The sequence below is a fragment of the Carettochelys insculpta genome, chromosome 2, assembly GCF_033958435.1.
Source record: "Carettochelys insculpta isolate YL-2023 chromosome 2, ASM3395843v1, whole genome shotgun sequence".
NCBI lineage: Eukaryota > Metazoa > Chordata > Testudines > Carettochelyidae > Carettochelys > Carettochelys insculpta.
In genome coordinates this window covers 218,468,210-218,487,311 of record NC_134138.1, presented here as the reverse complement: position 1 = coordinate 218,487,311, position 19,102 = coordinate 218,468,210, and the positions used below count along the sequence as shown (strand labels likewise).

At 44.2% G+C, this 19,102-nt stretch overlaps 1 protein-coding gene across 1 annotated transcript in view; it reads right to left on the bottom strand.

Moving 5' to 3' along the window:
• IGF2BP3 (insulin like growth factor 2 mRNA binding protein 3) overlaps positions 1 to 19,102 on the bottom strand; it is a 187,652-nt gene that overhangs the window by 60,655 nt on the left and 107,895 nt on the right. The window contains exons 6-9 of the mRNA XM_074984636.1: positions 11,806 to 12,090; positions 7,656 to 7,790; positions 6,145 to 6,267; positions 2,901 to 3,036 (exon numbers count right to left, since the gene is read on the bottom strand). Of these exons, the coding sequence (XP_074840737.1) occupies positions 2,901 to 3,036; positions 6,145 to 6,267; positions 7,656 to 7,790; positions 11,806 to 12,090 (679 nt within the window). The remainder of the gene's footprint in view (positions 1 to 2,900; positions 3,037 to 6,144; positions 6,268 to 7,655; positions 7,791 to 11,805; positions 12,091 to 19,102) is intronic.

Below are 19,102 nucleotides of genomic sequence, written 5' to 3'. Positions count from 1 at the left end.
CCTGTCTGGGGTCCCAATCCATTCACCACACAGCTCAACAGCAAACTATTGATAACTCTCTTTGACCACAATCTTTCAACCAGCTGTGCACTCACCTGACAGCAGTTTCATCTAGAACACTTTTCTCTGCTTTGCTTATGAGACTATCCTGGGGGGATGCGTGGGTAAGCCTTACTAAACTCAAGATATCTCACAACTACATCTTCCTCCTATCTTCTAGGCAAGTAACCCTGTCAAAGAAGGAAATTTAGTTGGTTTGGCATGGATTTGTTTTTGACAAATCCATTTTGCATATTTTAATCCTTACATAACATAAGAATGGTCATACTGGGTCATACCAAAGGTCCATCTAGCCCAGTATTCTGTCTGCCGACAGTAGCCAATGCCAGGTGCCCCAGAGGAGGTGAACCAAAGACAACGATCAAGCGATTTGTCTCCTACTATCCATCTCCCGCCTTCAACAAAAGGCTACGCACCATATCTTACCCCTTGCTAATAGCCATCTATGGACCTAACCTCGAAATATTTACCGAGCTCTTTTTTTAAACTCTGTTAGAGTCCTGGCCTTCACAGCGTCCTCTGGTAAGGAGTTCCACAGGTTGACTGTGCGCTGTGTGAAGAAAAACTTTCTTTTATTAGTTTTGAACCTGCTACCCATTAATTTCGTTTTGTGTCCTCTAGTTCTTATATTATGGGAACAAGTAAATAACTTTTCTGTATTCACTTTCTCTACACCATTTGTGATTTTATATACCTCTATCATATCGCCCCTCAGTATCCTCTTTTCTAGACTGAAAAGTCCTAGTCTCTCTAGCTTCTCCTCATATGGCACCTGTTCCAAACCCTTAATCATTTTAGTTGCCCTTTTCTGAACCTTTTCTAACGCCAATATATCTTTTTTGAGGTGAGGAGACCACATCTGCATGCAGTACTCAAGATGTAGGTGTACCATAGTTTTATATAGGGGAAGTAAGATACTTTTTGTCTTATTTTCTATCCCTTTTTTAATTAATCCTAACATCCTATTTGCTTTACTGACTGCCGCTGCACACTGCGTGGATGTTTTCAGAGAACTATCCACTATAATTCCAAGATCCCTTTCCTGATCTGTTGTAGCTAAATTTGCCCCCATCATATTGTATGTATAATTGGGGTTATTTTTCCCAATGTGCATTACCTTACACTTACCCACATTAAATTTCATTTGCCATTTTGCTTCCCAATCACTCAGTTTGCTGAAATCTTTTTGAAGTTCTTCACAGTCTGCTTTGGTTTTCACTATCCTGAACAGTTTGGTGTCATCTGCAAACTTTGCCACCTCACTGCTTAACCCTTTCTCTAGATCATTGACGAATACGTTGAACAAGATTGGTCCCAGGACTGACCCTTGGGGAACGCCACTAGTTACCCCCTTCCGTTGTGAAAATTTACCATTTATTCCTACCCTTTGTTTCCTGTCTTTTAACCAGTTCCCAATCCATGAAAGGATCTTTCCTCCTATCCCATGACCACCTAATTTACATAAGAGCCTTTGGTAATGGACCGTGTCAAAGGCTCTCTCGAAATCTAAGTATACTACATCTACTGGACCCCCGCATCCGCATGCTTGTTAACCCCTTCAAAGAACTCTAATAGATTAGTAATACACAACTTCCCTTTACAGAAACCATGTTGACTTTTGCTCAACAAATCATGTTGCTCTACGTGTCTGATAATAATCCTTATTCTCTCAGTCTTTAAACTCTGTTTAATAAATTTGTTCCCGTATCTTTCCAAATATCAAATTTAGGCTAAGTGGCCTAAAATTCCCTGGGTCCTCTTTGCAGCCTTTTTTTTTTTTTTAAAGCACAGGTATGCCTTGACCTTCTTAAGTCCTCTGGGACCCTCACCTGCCCTTCATGAGTTCTCAAAGATAAATCACTAGCAGTTCTGAGACTGCTTCAGTTAATGCCTTAAGTACACTTGGAGTGAATTTCATCAGAGGCTGCTGATTTGAATAAACCTAACTTATCTAAATACTTTTAAACTATTTCTGTTTTGGCTTGTGTTCTTTCTCCCTTTGTTGTCACTGTTGTATAAATCACAAAAATCATTTTAGTGACAACTGAAGCAAAACAAATATTAAATACAAATACTAATATTAAATATTAAAACAAATATTAGATACAAATCCTTCCTGTTGTCCTCCATCATTAGTTCTCCTTCCCCGTTCATGAACCTATGCGGTCTCTTTATGGCTCCAATAGATTTATAAAACCAGCTGTTACATCCTTCTCTCCCTTGTTAGGTATAACTCATTTTATTCCTTCCCTTTCCGATTTTGTCCCTACAAGTTTGTACTAGTCTTTTAGACTCAAATTAGTGATCTGTCCATGTTTTCACATTTTGTAGGATGGTCTACCCAAGTCTTCTGTGGTCTACTGATCTCTGCCTCTGAGACCGTCAAATTTCAGGGGAATACTAGCTGCTAATTATAAATCTTCATAGGCCTTCCGTTTACCTTCCAAAAAAGACATACTTCTACTCCCAAATTCAACAGCCAGTCTTTTTCATGAGGGGAAAAATACAAAACTTACGAAAGGTTCATTGACAGAGTACAGTTAACAAATACAAAGATGGTTCTTATGTTAAAAACAGAACAGTATCGGAAAACTAGAAAGTACTTCCTTCAAGAACTTTATACTACTGTTGCACGAAATGAACATTCATAATACAAATAAAAACTCCTTTCAAGTCTTCACAACAAAGAAAGGTAGTTTTGAAGTAAATTATTAATTTACCTTCGCCTCACTCAATTTTCTTTATTTCCAAAAAGAAATTCATTGTGTACAAAAACAGACTTCAAGGACCTCAAAGAAGTAAACTTCCAAAAATAACCAAGCCAAAAAAGAGAGACTCACATTCATAGCAGCAATATCATTTTCATAAGACTCCCTGATTTTCTTCATTATTTCTTCCTCAGCCTTGGCACAAGTTTCAATACTGCCTTTAACTGTAATAGTCCGTTCAGGGTTATAGAGTGTCAAATCCTGCAGTCTGCAGACAAACAAAAATGCAATTAATTACCTTTCAAACAGTCGATGGTATGCAAAACTTATCAAGTGAGGCTGGGGAATTCTGAAACTGGGAAGTCTGCCCTGGAACAATACAACATTCAAGATCCATTTGTTGCAAAACTCAAACATGATTCTAATAGAATCTGAGAGAATGACTCCCTCAAAGGACAAGCTTTTGCTAGTAATGGGGAAGAACTAAAAACAAAAAAAAGGTATAAAAAGTGAGGTATAGCAAACTGCCAGGCACCACCAATCCTGCGTCTCAAGCACCTGAAAAGGTAGGTCAGCCCCCTCCCTATAAGCCCCTGTTTAAAGCACAAAAGCGTTTGGGTGCAGGCTTATACAGGGCTGACAATTTTTTTTCCCCTGATGACGAGCACACAGGAGTACACACATCCTGACATGGAGCACTCATGGCGACACTACGTGAACAATCACCCCTTCCTGGCCACTTATTAAAAGACTCCCAGGGGAATCCCAGTCCCTGTGCCCTTGATCCCAGTGACATCTCATGCTTCTGGTGCTGGAACAGAATCCAGCCATTGGATCAACCTAAGAGTCCCGAGGCTAGTTTTCAGGGCACAGACCTTTTGTCTGGCTCCTCTATCTGAATGTCAAAACCCACTGCCCAGCCCCAAGGGGATAGCGCTGACCCATCAGCCTCCACAGCAGGAAGTCAGCAAGCTTCTGAGGCAGCATGGTGAAATTTGACCTCTTCGTACAGTCTGAGCGCTGGTCACTAATCATCCTACTTACAAAAGCTTCATTAATAAAATAAATAAATAAAGACACAGGGCTTTACTGCTTAAGTACTGGCTGGTAGCATTAGCTGGTCTTTTGTTAGTCCACAGGCTTCGAGCAAGCTCCCTGGTGCATGGCAGAGGATGGGAGAGACCTGAGCTCCTGTCTCATGTGCCAATGCAAATCAGCTCATGTGCCACTCTCCGCACCCATGGTGGAGGCTGCTGACCCCTGCTCTGCAGTAATTAAAATACACACCTCACCCAGAAACTCCACCCAAAAAGGTACAAACTTTCTGGTTTACCACTTTATTCTCCAAGGGTGACACAGCAGCTGTTGTGAAGCAGTCAGACACAGTCCAGTCTAACATCTTTATGCTCTTTACTTCAACAGGTAAAGCACAGCAGAGTGCAGTAATACATAACGCATCCTAAATGCACCATCCCTCACTAGCTCACCAGACCCTGGGGAATCCTTAGGGGATTGTCTCTGTTCTGCCAGTCAGAGTCCTCCACCTTCTTGCCCACTCTGGTCTCCACAGCAGGCAAAAACTAATTTCATATCCAGTTCTCTCTTAAGAGCCTTCAATGGGCCTCTGTAATGGTTGTGAACATCTTTTTGTTCTACCTTTTAGTAATTTGCCCTGCTCTCAAACATTCTGTTCTTGTTACAAAAAATTGTTAGCTTCCTTTATCTCCCCAAGAGGGTTTTCCAATTCCCTCTTCACAGCAGTTCTGAAACACACTCTCATTTTCCTCCCTTTCGTACTGCAATTCTTGTCCCCCTGCTCCTCTATATCCAGTTTCCTAACCCACTTCCCTCTTCTGCCTTCTCATTCAATGTATCCCTTCCTTTATCGAGCTTACCTCCCAAAACTTTATTCAGGAGAAATCTGCATTATTCTCACCCAAAAACAGCAATATTCAGACCTTTGTTTATTACAGCAATCACTTTTGCCCATGGGTGAGACCTGCTAATAGCAGAAAGCAGAGCTCTTGCTTCAACATAGGTATGAATGAACGATAGACTGGTTACCCTACAGCAGTTCAGCTGTTTGAGGCTGATGTGGAAAGGGACCTGAACCTGACAGAATTACTACCTAAAATACTACTTGTTCTCTTTTTTACTGAGTTGCTTTTCTCCTTTCCTTTGTTCCCAAGCCCTGCTTATACAGAAGACACTACAGTCTTATTTCAGCTCATTCTCTATGTAGTTAAAAACTAATCTACTTTTAAAACGTTTGTCTGTCCAGAATATAAGTTGCAAAAGAGAATTTTACAAACACGACCTAACCTAGGGTTCAGCCTAGTAAAGAATACTACTTACAGACCTGGTTTTCAATGACAAGGCAAGAAGTGTTTAAATTCAGCTAAGCCAGAGATAGGGACCTACAGCCTGGGACCATATCCGGCCCACAAGGCTTGCGGCTCACCCCCGCTCCCATCAGCTCCAGCTCCCCACAGCAGGGGAGGGAGCCCAGAGCCTTGTGGGCCTGATCATGGCAATCTGGGGTTGGATCCAGCCTGCAGGCTCTGTGCGGCATGGGCGGAGGATGCAGCTCTGTGCATTGCAACAAAACACTCCCGGCAAGCACTGGCCTCCCGCTGCTCCACTGGCTGAGAATCGTAGCCAACGGGAGTGATGGTGCAGGGAGTGCTTCCTTGTGGCGTGCAGAGCTGCACAAAGACAAATGCTGCCACCACACCCCCTGAACTGTACCAGGTAGATAGCTGGATCCCCTGCCCCCTCTCTCTCCTCCAGACCCTACCACCACCAGCCTGCTCCTACACCTTACACTTGTCACCCAGACCCTGCAACCCTACCCCCAACCTGCTCCCCAGCAGCCCCCTCCCATGCAGTGAGCCCTTCATTTTTATCCACACCTCAGAAGTTGGAAGGCCCTAAAATCTACTAGCTCCAGACCCCAGAAGAGTTAATCCAGCCCTGGGGGTAAGCCTTGAGCATCAGCATTCCCCACCTCAATGGGGCTTGGAAGGAGTGTGCATTTTTCTTCTCCTGCTTCTCAGCTGGGGACGACATTCTGAGGTTTTTTTTTTTCTCCTCCTCCTCCGCTGGGAGCCAGGTCAGTGAGGGCTTTATTATTTTGCTTCCCACTTGTGCGGCCTCTGAGATATGGAGATTTCATTTTGTTCAGTGGCTCCAGTCCCAAGGAAGGTTCCCCATTGCTGAAGTAATCTAACAACTTAAATCCTGGTGCGGATGCGAAGCAGGATATCTGGTGCCCCAGCCTTTATGTAATTGACCAAAAACTCATTAAAGCTTATAAAACACAAGGATTTCTCTCTCTCAGGCACAGCACTTCATGTGTAGGTGACTGAACACTTACGGAGATATTGTGATTTTAGTATCCGTGTCTTGTTCAATTTTCTTTAGGTTTCTTCCTTCTTTGCCAATAAGACGCCCAACAAAATTGTTATGTGCTAGTATCTTCAAGGGAATTTCTTCTGTACTGTAGGAGAAGACAAAGTTCAGACAAAGCATATTATCAAAAGCAGATGAAAGACAAGTTTTTGAATGTCATTTGAATGAAACACCTCAACTGTTTGCTGCAACAGCTTACACAGATATTTATTAACAGATTAAAAGCGAGGGCATGTGTACACTACAGCCCTAAGTAATTCCTGGAGTGTCTGATGACCATTCTATCCTCCCTTCGGTCAGAGGTCTGTGCCTCACACCAGCAGTACACCCCGCCCCATCAACTGAAGGGCAGCATGGAAGACTGAGCCAAAACCAGTAGCTGATGAAAGTAACAGTACCTGCACAGACGCTGCGTCACCCTACCATAATCCTTATGCCGGAAGGTGAAGTACTACGCTGATACAGCAGAGGACTCATATTGGTGAGAGCGGGACTGTAGTATGTAAACTGACTTAACTAAGTAACTTAGTCCCTGTCTGAGCTTTAAAAACTGTGCTGAGAAGTACTTTCTGCTGTACACTCCATTAAAAGACTGTTTGGTTGTTGTCTCAATAGTGTCCAGCAATGTTGCCACTAAGCTTTTCCACCCATGTGCCGAATTCATTTTTATGTGCACTGAGGCACATGCAAATGTATAACACCAACAGAAAAAACAAGTTTAGCTGTGGGTGCCCTGCTCATCAGCTGGGCAGCATCTGAATTTCTCCTGGCTATCTACACAAGCACACAGCGTACGGGAAATACTGGTGTCCAGCATTTAAAAATACTTAACAGCCAATTAATTGTTTGTTTGTTTTTTAGTTAAATGTGACACACCCATTAGCTGCAAACAAAATAGCTACTTCTGGGATGGAACCCACCCAGGCAGTGGGTTAGTATCTTAATGTTTCAATTCTGGAGACCAACACACAAATTTTGACTTCTCTCACAGGCCAATTCTACTGTCAATTACAATGACACCCCCTGTTCTCATATGCCATTTAGCTGGAGGCAAAATTGGACCTAATGGAGCACGTTATAAAATACAACAAAATTAACTGTAGTTCAGCTAACTCAGTAGAAGTCACAGACTGAAGTAACAAGCAAATTGCTGGTAAGGAGTGATGTGCTAACACAGAACCTTCTGCGACAGTTCAGACAAAAGCTGCCCACACTAAAAACTATCAACTGCTCAAGGAAGTTTGAATTTCACTGCAGACTGTCATACCCCAAAATGTGGGTTTTTTTTTTTTTTAACTAAATAAAGAGGATGCCATTAAAAAGAAATTTAATTCTTGAAGCTAAAACTTAAATGCTTTTAGTGGCCACACAGGAAAATCATCTGTTGACAGATACAGCTAAGAGTACATTACCTGTTTGCTTTGACCAAGGAGGGGGGAAAAAATAGAATTTTGCTTTCTTTAAATCTTTACTTACAATTTGGTATCTTGAGCTTCCTTTTGCATGATCTCCATAATAATTTTACAAGCTGTTGAGCAGCCTTCAGGAGTAGAGTGGATAGTAATTGGTTTCTCAGCAGCACCTGCATTTTCTTTACGATGAATGTCAATTCTTGAGGAAAGAAAAGAGCATTAGCTGTAAGCATCTGTTCTGTTGTGTGTCTATGACCTCAGTCATCAATCCAGTTCACTGTGTGTTAATATTGATATTTTTAAAAACCAAAACCCAAGATTTCATCTGGTGAAATATACAAATGTAATCACCACCACCACCTCCACACCTCACTCAGTTCATCATTTTCCTTTTAAAAAGGCTTACATCCTGGTTTCACTGCATGGGGTTCCACATGAGGACCCTGCCCATCAGATTTCACCCAACATATTTTCCTGGGCATTTTTATATAAAAAAGAAAAATTGCTGTCACAAGTTAGTGAGCGCGTGTTGGGTTCTACTTGGCTTCATCACAAAGTTAGAAACGGAACAGCTGTTAAGTTAACCAGTGCATCCTCCACAAATGAGTAATTCTTCCCTACAGTGCAATGGATGCTTCATCTAGCCTACTTTTTCCTGTCCTGAGTGATGGAGTTTTCCAGCACTTCTGTTAAAAAGACTATTTCACGTCCTACTAAGGTTCACATCATTTCCCTGGTTTTCAACTCTAAAATGTTTCTAGTATCTCCCCCGCTCCCCTTTCTTCTAGTAATACCCCATACCATCCTAAACATGCTCTCTCTCCACTGTCATGGCCCCATTCTGAACCGCATACAAAAGGTAACTCCTGCAAAGGTACAGATTATTCACGATCTGCAAATACTTGCAAACTACAAATTGCTCTCACCTTGGTGCAAGGCTACAGTTCTCTGAAGTCTAACCACGAGCCAATACTTCCAAACCCCCAAGTTGGGGTGGGGGAACTACATCCTGATGGCTGGATCTGGCCCCTGGTTTACTTTGATCCAGCCTATGGTGAGGCTCAGTTCTACCACTCACCCCCAGCAGTGGGGTAAACCAGACCTCATGCTCCAGTCCCAGGGCAAGTCTCCAAGACACTGTTTCCCCGCCGAGGGGCTGGACTGAGCAGAGCCCTGAGGGAGGGAGGGAGGGAGCGAGCATCTTTTTTTCCTCCCTTCTCACCTGGGAATCAGGTCAGTGAGGTAGTTTGTTTTGTTTCTCACTCGTGCATGGCCCGATTGATCTTTCTGTGGATCAGATCAGTGGCCCATGATTGAAAAAACGTCTCCCACCCTTGCCCGGTATCATTGTTGCTGCTTTTCTCTAAACCCTCTCCACTGTGTCAATCCTTTCTGGATATGAAGATTTTGTTCATAGGGAAGGATTTTGTGCAAAGTCCACAAACCCAATTGTCAGGCAAAAGAGGAGGGTGACATTTATTTCTTGTGGTCTTCCTCCCCACAGTGACAAAAAAGGGCAGACATTATCCACTGAAAATCACATCTGCCCTTTTCACAGATTGTGAGTAAGACTGTGACTCGGTCATGCAAATTTTTAGTCTTTTTCATAGGAGAGGTTCTGGGGCAAAAAACACCCATCTCAGACAGGTCACAGCAGGTGACACGCCAGGCAGTACACAGAGGGTCAGGCATGCACCCTGCACTCACAGTCAGTGCCATTGCGGGGTGAAGACTGCCCCTCCACTCACCCGAAGCTGGGGGCAAAGTGGGGGCAGGGCATTGGCACACAGTCAGTGCCCCTCCTGGAATCCCCACACCAGTCTCCTCTGCCCGAGAGAGAGTGTGGGTACATAGGTATGGCCCCACTCACCTTGGCAAGCAAAGGAGAGCAAGCCCATCTCACACTCATCCTGAAGTGGTGCCTTTCCAGTTCTGAGTATTACAATCCCATACACTAGGTCACAGCCCCTCAAGATTGTTACGTGGCCCCTTCCATCTCCATCCATGTCAGACTTCAAGGCCATTGTCACCATACGGGCCAGGTTATGATGCCCACAGCAGCAATTACAGGGAGTCACAGACATCATTATAATGCCAAATGACAATGAGCGCTGTGAGCGCTGCACCAAAAATCACAGCCTTATATTTTTAACATTCACTAGCAATGCTTCCCAGTCCTTGCTGGTCTGAGAATTAGAAATCTCACAGCTCCCCAGAAAATTAGTTTCCCGTTACGTAAAGCACTATCCACTAGACCAGGGGTGAGGAATATTTTTTTTTTTTTTTTTTAACCTCCAGCCCCACTTTTCATCCCTGCAATTAGCAGCCACTCCCCTGCCCCTCCCCCGCACCTGTCCAATGTAATCCAATCCAAATGGAAATTTCAGTTATGTCTGGGGACAGTGGCACGCACTTTTGGCATGTGTAAGAAAATAAGTATGCTGAATGTAAAATCTTTATTAATCAGTATATAAATAGGAAAAGACATACACAGAAACAGTAACGTGTTTCAATATTTTTAATGAGATGGATGAACCTGAGACCCGGCAACCAATTGTGTTGCCCCCCCTTACGAAATTTCACACACACGAGGGGCCCACCCCCATTTTGCGCACCACTGCATTAGAAAATTTTCTTAATACACCTTCAGTATTTTAAATCCACTTAATTAAAAACAGTAACAAGATGTTTAAAGCTGCTGTAAGAATCTTCCATTGAAGCCTGGTTAAATACTGAATTCCTGCGTCTGATGTAAAATTACGCCCATCTAACTTTCTGAAACGATGCCTCTCCTAATTAAGTCATTGACATGGTACACATAAGCAGCACATCTCCCTTCCAAACCCCAAGAAAATCCATCACTCAAGATAAGAACAAGCCCTCCCACGCCACTGGTGCAGCAACAATACCATAAACTTTCAAGTGCAGACTCTCTAAGGCAATGGGGAACAGTTCTCCCCTAGCCTTAATTAATCTACACCCAACAAGGCACTGCCGAAGTTAACATCCTGAAGAACAACAAACCAAGGACAGAATGTGGCCCTTAAATGTAGCTTGTTAATTTGTCGTGCACAATTCTTCTACAACTCAACACAGTCAACAATGCATGTTTCTAATGACCCAAATTGTCATCTTAGCTGGCAAGGCAACACCCTGCCACGGCCAGTCTCAACATAAAATACCAGCACCAAGGGCTTGCCTACAATGGATTTTTTTATTTTATTTTGTTTTTGGAAAAACCTGTTTTTTTAAAAAACAAAAACCGATGACACCTGAAAGCTAAGCAGGATAAACTGAGATAAGAAGGCTGTTGCCTCAAAATAATTGCTCCAGTTCTGGGATGACTTTGGCCGACCCCCTTCCCCCACACTTCCAAGGTTCAACAGGCATGTGTGTGAACAAAGCACAGCTGTTACCAGCTCACGTGAAGACTCCTTTTGCAATGCTGTGGCTGTGAACTGCAGATGTAAATGAGACCGCTCTGTTTTGCAAAGCTGTGGCTGCATGAATGTGATTTGCCAACAGTACTTATTTAAACATTAGAATGTCAAAATAAGCAACATCAGAGAAACCTGCAGCGTAGACATAGCCTACATCTCCAAACGGACATCTCCGCAGGAGTAGAAATGTAACAGATGTCACTTAGCTAGTCTTCTCTTCAAAAGATTTTGCCAGTATTGTTGCACCAAAAATACTCTTCTAGTATTGCTGTTACTTACCCCAGTTCCCCAAATGAAACATGCTATACTGTCGGAAGACCTTTATTGCTGGTATAACTGCACCTACACTGATTCTGTTCCTATGTGTCGTTAAAACATACGGACACACACCCCCACGCCTCTGACAACACTATACCAACAAAAAGGTTTCTAGTGCATTCCAGAAAGAGGAGACAAGACATGCTACATACTTGGCAAACTAGTTTCACACGCTTGTCCCAACATTAAGTTGCACTGTGTTCTATTTGTAAAGCCAAGCTTTTTCCAAAAATATCTTGGAACACATGAAAAGGGGAAATAAATCCCCAGGGAATATTTAAGTTTGCACAAGGGAAAAGAAGGATCTATTGGGTAAGTGTTTAGGGGGAAAAAATACATCAAACAGAACTTTTGGCTAGTCCACAAATACATTCACCATCCATGGGGTGGGGGAGATGGGACAAACACAGACAAAAAAACATTAAGCCCAAACCACAATTTTTTAGAATGACCTACTTGGACTGTGTCTGCTTTGTGATATTTCTGATAGTTGCTCCTTCTTTCCCGATAATGGCTCCTACAAACTGTGTGGGAACCAGCATCCTTAGCGGAACATCCGACTGTGGTTTCTGCCTTGTGGCCGCACCAGGAGATCCTTGCCTCGGAGGACCCCGCTGTCCAAATCCACGTCTCCCCTGGGGATGCTGTTGTGGGGGTGGTTGTGCTGCCATTTCATCTGGTATATATGCAACTTTCAAGGAATAGCTTTCCAGCTGGAATCCATTTAGTTTTTCTATTGCTCTGTACAGTTACAAAGGGGAAAAATATGAGAATTATACACGGGACCTTATGAAATGAAAAGATTATTCAGATAGGAACACGAATGAAACTAGAGACTGACACCTATGCTGAAAGTTACATTCTTAGCTCTTGTCTACAGTACAGCAGCATACAGTACTGTAGCTATGCCATTGTCAACCCCATATTGCAGCAAGACAACAGTGTACCAGATTTTCTCCCATCACTAGAGGCTCTGCACCCCTCTGAGCAACAGTACTTGGTCAACAGAAGCATTCTTGCACCCGCCTAGTCTATACTGGACTCAGGTTAGAATAGCTAGAGGGTGGATTTTTCATACTTCTGAGCACAATTACAGCAACTGAACTTTTAAATGTAGCTCAGGCCTTATGCAAAGCAAGATCTATGACACAGTTCCACAAAGACAGCACAATGCACAAAGTTACAAACACGGTCTTGCCTAGTTTCAGGGTATGGCTACACTAGGACGCCTGAGCTCACAGAGTCGTGCTGACACAGCCTCCTAGTGCACACACAACCTACACAGGCAAGCATTTTTTCTGTCAGTGTAGGAACACCACCTCCTCAATGACAATGGCCATGTTTCCTTCAGCTGGTATATCATAAATCAGGCAGGGGCCTTACCTCTGACTCATTAGCTAACTTCTTCTACTGTTAAAAGCCAAGTTTAGGCTTGAGGGTTTGCCAGTAGTAGCTGTGCTAATGGAACTATAGTGGTAATGTCTTTGCAGCGTAGACCTCCCCCGAGTCAAAAAGTGGGTTTTAAAACCCAGCTAGCTAACAGGATTCGAAATAACACTCAAACTCTGTCTAAAATGAATGTTAGCACATTTACAACGATATCAGCCAATCATGTTATAACCGTGTTAGAAAATTAGCCAAGAAATTCACTTGGATGGGGAGCATAGGTTATGAAGCAGCCATCTGACAACTGACAAACGTTGAAATGCAGTTGCACCAATTGCTAACTGGGGTTTCAAAGAATAATAAATAGGTAAATTAATAACAAAAAAAATACCCCACACCTTCCCACAGTGGCTATGCTATGATTTGCCCGATGCCTCCCCAACTAAGCTCCATTAATTCTCACTTTCCTCCTCATTCTCATTGCCTTTGGACAAAAGGAAGAACAGAGCAATTATAACAGCTGTCTTCATTCAGCCCCATCTACAGGAGAGCACTGGGTATAAGTAACCCTTGTTATAAAATGCTGATTTAACATGAAGAACACATGAATGGCTACATTTGGGTCAGAACAAGGATCCATCTATCATGGTATCCTCTCTCTGACGACAGTGGTCAGTACCAGAGCATCAGGGGAGGTGTCCAGCAGAACAGGGTAATTGGAGAGAGCTACCCTGCCCTCCCATCCAGCTTCTGACATTCAGAATTTAGAGTCATCCTGGGTATGAGGTTGCTTCCCTGACCATCTTGGCTAATAGTCATAGCTGAACTTATCCTCCATTATCATATCTAGTTCTTTGCTGAACCCAGTTATCCTTCTGGCCACTTCAACACCCCAAGCCAATTGACTGCACAAGTCAACTACACACTGCATGAAAAAAATAAATGCTTATGTTTTAAACCTGCTGTGTAGTAATTTCTTGAGTGACCCTTAGCTTTTGTACTCTTGGGTACACTTCTCTATGCACTTTTTCCTATAGATCTTTGTCATATCATCCCTTAGTCAGCTCTTTTCTAAACTGCACAGCTCTAATCTTTAATATATCCTCACAAGGAGTATGTTCCATACCACTGATCGTTTTTATTGCACTCCTCTGAACCTTTTTCAGTTCCGTTATAACCTTTTACATACGGAACAATCAGAAGAGGACACAGTATTCAAGGGGTGGGCGCACCAAGAGTCCATATTACGGCACTATATTTTTGGACTTATTTTCTACCCTTTTTCCCCTTTAAGAGTACCTGCACACTGAGTGCAAGTTCTCAGAGAGCTACCCATGGTGATCCCAACCTCTCTTTGGTGAGTGGTAAAAATTGATTTAGAAACCAATCATGGTAGCCCATATTTTGCGACTCTTATTTCTACTAGGAGCCGGCTGATGACAGGAATCAGCAGGAATGCATATATCAGACCCTCACAACCTGTGATAGAAGGAAGGACTCAGCAAGACAGCCAATGACACTTGGTTTTGCCTGTTGGCACACAGGTCTACTTGGGAGTCCCTCTTGGCAGACAGCCAACAAGCACACCCTCCCTTGACGGCTGATGTAGAACAACAATGCTCCATTGTTCATCGGGACTCATACAGTCTTGCCCAGCAGATGCATCAGAAAGATGTCGCAGGCCAACTGAACAGGTCTCAGCTCTTTGGCATTTATATGTAGCATTGCCTCCTCCAGGGTACACATTCTCTGGGTCTGGAGCTCCCCAGTGTGTATGCCCCAGCCAAGGTCTGAGACCCCCAACACCAGAGCAAAGGAGGGGGCAGGACTGTTGAAAGCAACTCCTTACAGAACCTTCTCTGGAGTGGTCCACCACTGCAAAAGCAAGTACCACTGAGGGAATAGTTACAATCTTTTCAAGGGAATAGGCTGACATCAGCCACTGCTTGGGGGGTGGTTATGTAGCACCTGCCATGGCAGACCACATAAGTGCATGCCTCCATGTGCCCCAGCAGGCACAGGCATGCTGTGGCTGTCAGGCAAAACTTCGAAGAGCTCTGCAATGAGGTCCAAGAGGGTCTGGAACCTGTCTAGCAGCAGGAATGTTCTCGCACAAGTCACATTGAGTACCACCCAAATTAATTCTATCTTGTGGACTGGGACTAATGTGGACTTCGTTGTGGACTGGCACCCCCAGGAAGTAGCATGTGACTTACAGGACCCTGATGTCATGTTGCAGATGCTCTTTGGAGCTACCTTTGACCTGCCAATTGTCAAGGTAGGGATAAAATCTGGATATCCTGATGCCTGAGGTAAGCTGCATTTACTGCCATGCACTTGATAAACACCCTCAGTGAGGTTACCAGGCCAAAAAGGATGGACAGCAAATTGGTAATGGGCTAAACCTACCATAAAACAAGGAAAGCTCTGTGCCCTGGGAAGATCACTATGTTGAAGTGTGCATCTTTCAGGTTGAGGGTGACTACCAATCTCTGGGATCCAGAGAGGGACTCAGAGATACCAAGGAGGCCATATAAAACTTTGGTGTATATGGGCATTGGCTGATGTCTCTTCTGTCTAGAACAGAAAGTAGACTGCCCTTCGTCTTGGGACTTCAAAAGGTCTCTTCTGGTATTTTTCACTGGTATGGAGAGAGGAGCTCCTTCACCACCCTCAACTGCAGGAGCCCATGAGCCGCCTATGCAAGGAGGCTTTGTAAAAAGGTCTCTGAAGAGGGACAGGGAGGGAGGAAATATGGTGGAACTCAATTGGAGGATGTAGCTATGCACTAAAGACCCAGCAGTCCAAAATTATCACTCACTATACCAGGAAATGGGAAAGGTGGATGCCAAAAACTGGGGAGACTGCATCCAGGAAATAGTCTGGTGAGTTGCTCTTGTGTGTGCCTTCAAAACAACTTCTTCACTCCCGATTCGGAGTGGGTTGAGGCCAACTGGGCAGATGGTGCACTGCCTGTAGCCCCTGGGCTTTTTGTGCAGCAGATCCTGCTGAAAGTGGCTCCCTTTCCCCAGCGTGGTTGCTGTCTGAACCACTTATGTGTCAGGCCCAGCTTGTAGAGCCCCATGATTTTCTGGGTGGTACATGAATCTTTCAGGACATGTACTTTATTAACTGCTTGCTCCACAAACGGGGCCTGCAGCAATGGAGAAGAGGACATCTAACATGAAGTCTTCCAACTCCTCCACCTTCTGGCCAAGATTGGAAGCAACCTTCTTTAGAAGCTCCTAGCTCAGGCATCCTCCAGAGGAATGGAGTGACAAGTCCTGGCGATAGCCTTGTCCGGTGAGGCCAGCATCACAGCTTCCACACTACCGACAGATGGCGCAGCAAGTTGACCCCCTTTGTCCATCTAGGCCAGAAGGGACTTTTCCCCTGAGGCCTCAAGCACCAAGGGGAATTAGGTCATTGAAGTCAGCAGTTTGGATAGCAAGTGAGCTGGCTGAGAGTGCTGAATGAAACAGAACATGCACACCGCTGAGGATCTGCCCAAGGTAACCAGAGAAGTCCGTCTCAACTCCCAACAGCACCCTGGGTCTGGTGACTGGAGAGGGCTCTATTGTAACTGCTGCCTCCACAGGTGCAAAGCATGGCAGTGCCTTGTGGGTAACCAGTGGCAGGATGTACCACTCAACGAGGAGCATTGCTGCTGCAGCGAAGGTGGCTGAAAGGGTCCCCATGCAGGCTTATCTTGAAGTCTAGGCACTGCCGGGGCTGGCATGGGTGGCACTGGGAGCATCAGAATTTCCTGTGCAGGCTAGAGAGTTTCAGGAGAGGACAGCACCGAACGCCGATGGAGGTCTGCTTTTATGTCTGGGCTTCAAGGCCCGGAACATGAGGAGCTGCAACCACACAATAAATTGAGGCCAACTTTCAGAATGGAAAACCAGCTGCCCAGTGTGGGTCTTGGCTCACTGCTGGTCCTCTCCTTCAGGGAGTAGAGCGACTAACCACTACTGGCCTTCGTTTGCTCCTTGGCTTGAGCCAAAAAAGGGGAATCAGTGCTGGTCCATCATCATGGCATCAACAGGGCACTACACACAAGTAGCATGCTATTGGGTTTCAAGTTGGACCTTTGCTCCAGGGCTGGAGAGTGTGCCAACCTTATGAGGATATCACACTCCTTCTTAGTCCTAAGCTTACAGGCTTACAGATATGACACTTGTTGCTTACATGCCCTTCACCAAGGCACCTCAAGCTACTATGTGGACCCCTAATGGGCATAGGGTGTTTACAGCAGTCGCAGGCCTAAAGACTGGGGACAAGGGCATGCCCCATCTCCCAGACGGACCCCGGTTGAGACTAATAAAACTAAACTACTGCTGAAAGCTAACTAACCCTATTATTATTTACATCGACCATAGAAGGGCTAAAGTTTCTGTGAATGAAACCTAAGCAGTGCTAGTAAGAGCGGCGAACATTGAGCACTCTGGTGGCAAGATGGAAGTGAGAGCACCCTCTATACGATACCATGTCAACACCACTATGGAGGGCGTCAAGAGCCACTTCCCTAGGGATACTGTTGAGGGAAAAGCTTCCTGCACCAGTGCATCTGGCAAGCACACACACCTAATGTGGAAAGGACATGGACAAGCACTTGCAGAACCTAGCGATATCATTCAGAGGTGTGAAATAGTCACCCCTTGGAAAGATGCAGTTAAGTTGACCTAAGCACCAGCACATACACTACTAAGACTGGAACAATTTTGCAGTCATACTACTATCAGCTCTAGAAGGGGTGTACTTGATACGGCAATGGAAAAACCCCTCTCTGACCGTAGCAGGTCTTTACCTGACAATGTCTTTTTAGTGCTTGTGGTGTAGCGAAAACTACGAGAAGTCCTGTGACACCTTATAGACTAACAAAATTTTTTGGAGCATTAAGCTTTTGTGGGCATAGACCCACTTTGCTACACTACATCTGCATGCATCTGGCGAAGTCCCTTACCTATATTAAGTGCTGGGCTGAGCTTTGTGTAAACGTTATCAATGCAATGTTTTTTTCAAGCATAGAAAAGAGCCTGGCTACTAAAAACCAAACCCACTTTGGTGCACAAGCATGATAATGTTGTTCCTTTCCCATTAAAGGAAACATCCTAACCCTGACCACCAAATGTGCATGTCAAATTGAGTTTCAGGAATAGCACATGTGTAGAAAGTGTCCCCAACATACTCTTTTTGTTATGTTGCCAGAGTCTCGATTGTTATTGGAATTAACCAGACAAATCACTTCATCAACTAAGAATGGCCACTTCCATTATGGTGTTACTCCCAGGGAAATGAAAGATCTCCGTAAAAATCATTACTCTTATTAAATAGCGCAGGATCACTCGGGAATAGCAAAGCTTTCTGAGAACAGGATTCTCTCAGATTTTAATGCCATAAAAGTTTACAGCAGAAAGTGTTGGCAAAGAGCTTGAACAGGGAGACATACTGAATCTAGGAGAAAACAGAGTCCTTTGCATATTGCTGCAAGTATCTGTGTTCACTAACTTCTGCTTTGCTTCCGAAAAAAAGTTACATTTATTTGTGGGGAGAAATTAATACTACATCATAGGTGTGGCTGGGAGCTCTGCCTTTTATTCAGGTTTTCTAACCCTTCCTATTATAATACCCTGTTTTCCTTTGTTTGCCACTTGCCAAATTTTAACCATGGGCACTGAATATTTCCATGCTGGTTTTTGCCTCATGTTGATCTGTGTATTTACTCACAAACGTACCATTGCACCCATCGTATGAATTCCAGCAAACCTTTCCTTTGAAGTGTGCTCATTCTTTAGAGCTAAGTTACTGAGCCCAAGAATACTTAGGGCATGTGCACACTACACCCACTCCTGTCTGTGCCACTGTAGTGCCAGAGCACACATTCAGCAGTGCTCAAACAGTGGGTCAGGACCCCAATGTGGGTCTCAACCCCATTTAAATGGGGATTACTACGGTCAGCATTAGACTTGCTAAGGCCTGGTGCTGAAGCCAAAGTTTGTGTCGTGCAATGTAGAGCTGAAGTGAAGGCCCAATGGTTGCATCTGGGGCAGTGGGGCTCAGGGACACACCCCTCTCCGCCTGGGGTTGTGTAGTAATTTTTGTTGTGAGAAAGGGGTGGCAGTGCAATTAAGTCTGTGGACTGCTGATGCTTCTGACATTGCCAGAAGGGGGGTTTTTAGTCTATACAGTTAATTCACTTCTCCAAAAGGCAGTACTAGATGAACGGAAGAATTGTTGTGCAGATGAGTTGCATTTATACCAGATATTGGGCTGAAATAACTACTGTGCTCCGGGCATTGTTTTCCACAGAACTGAGAACTAGACCAGTCTGATTTTTACAGCTCAATTTCCCCAAAGATTCCAG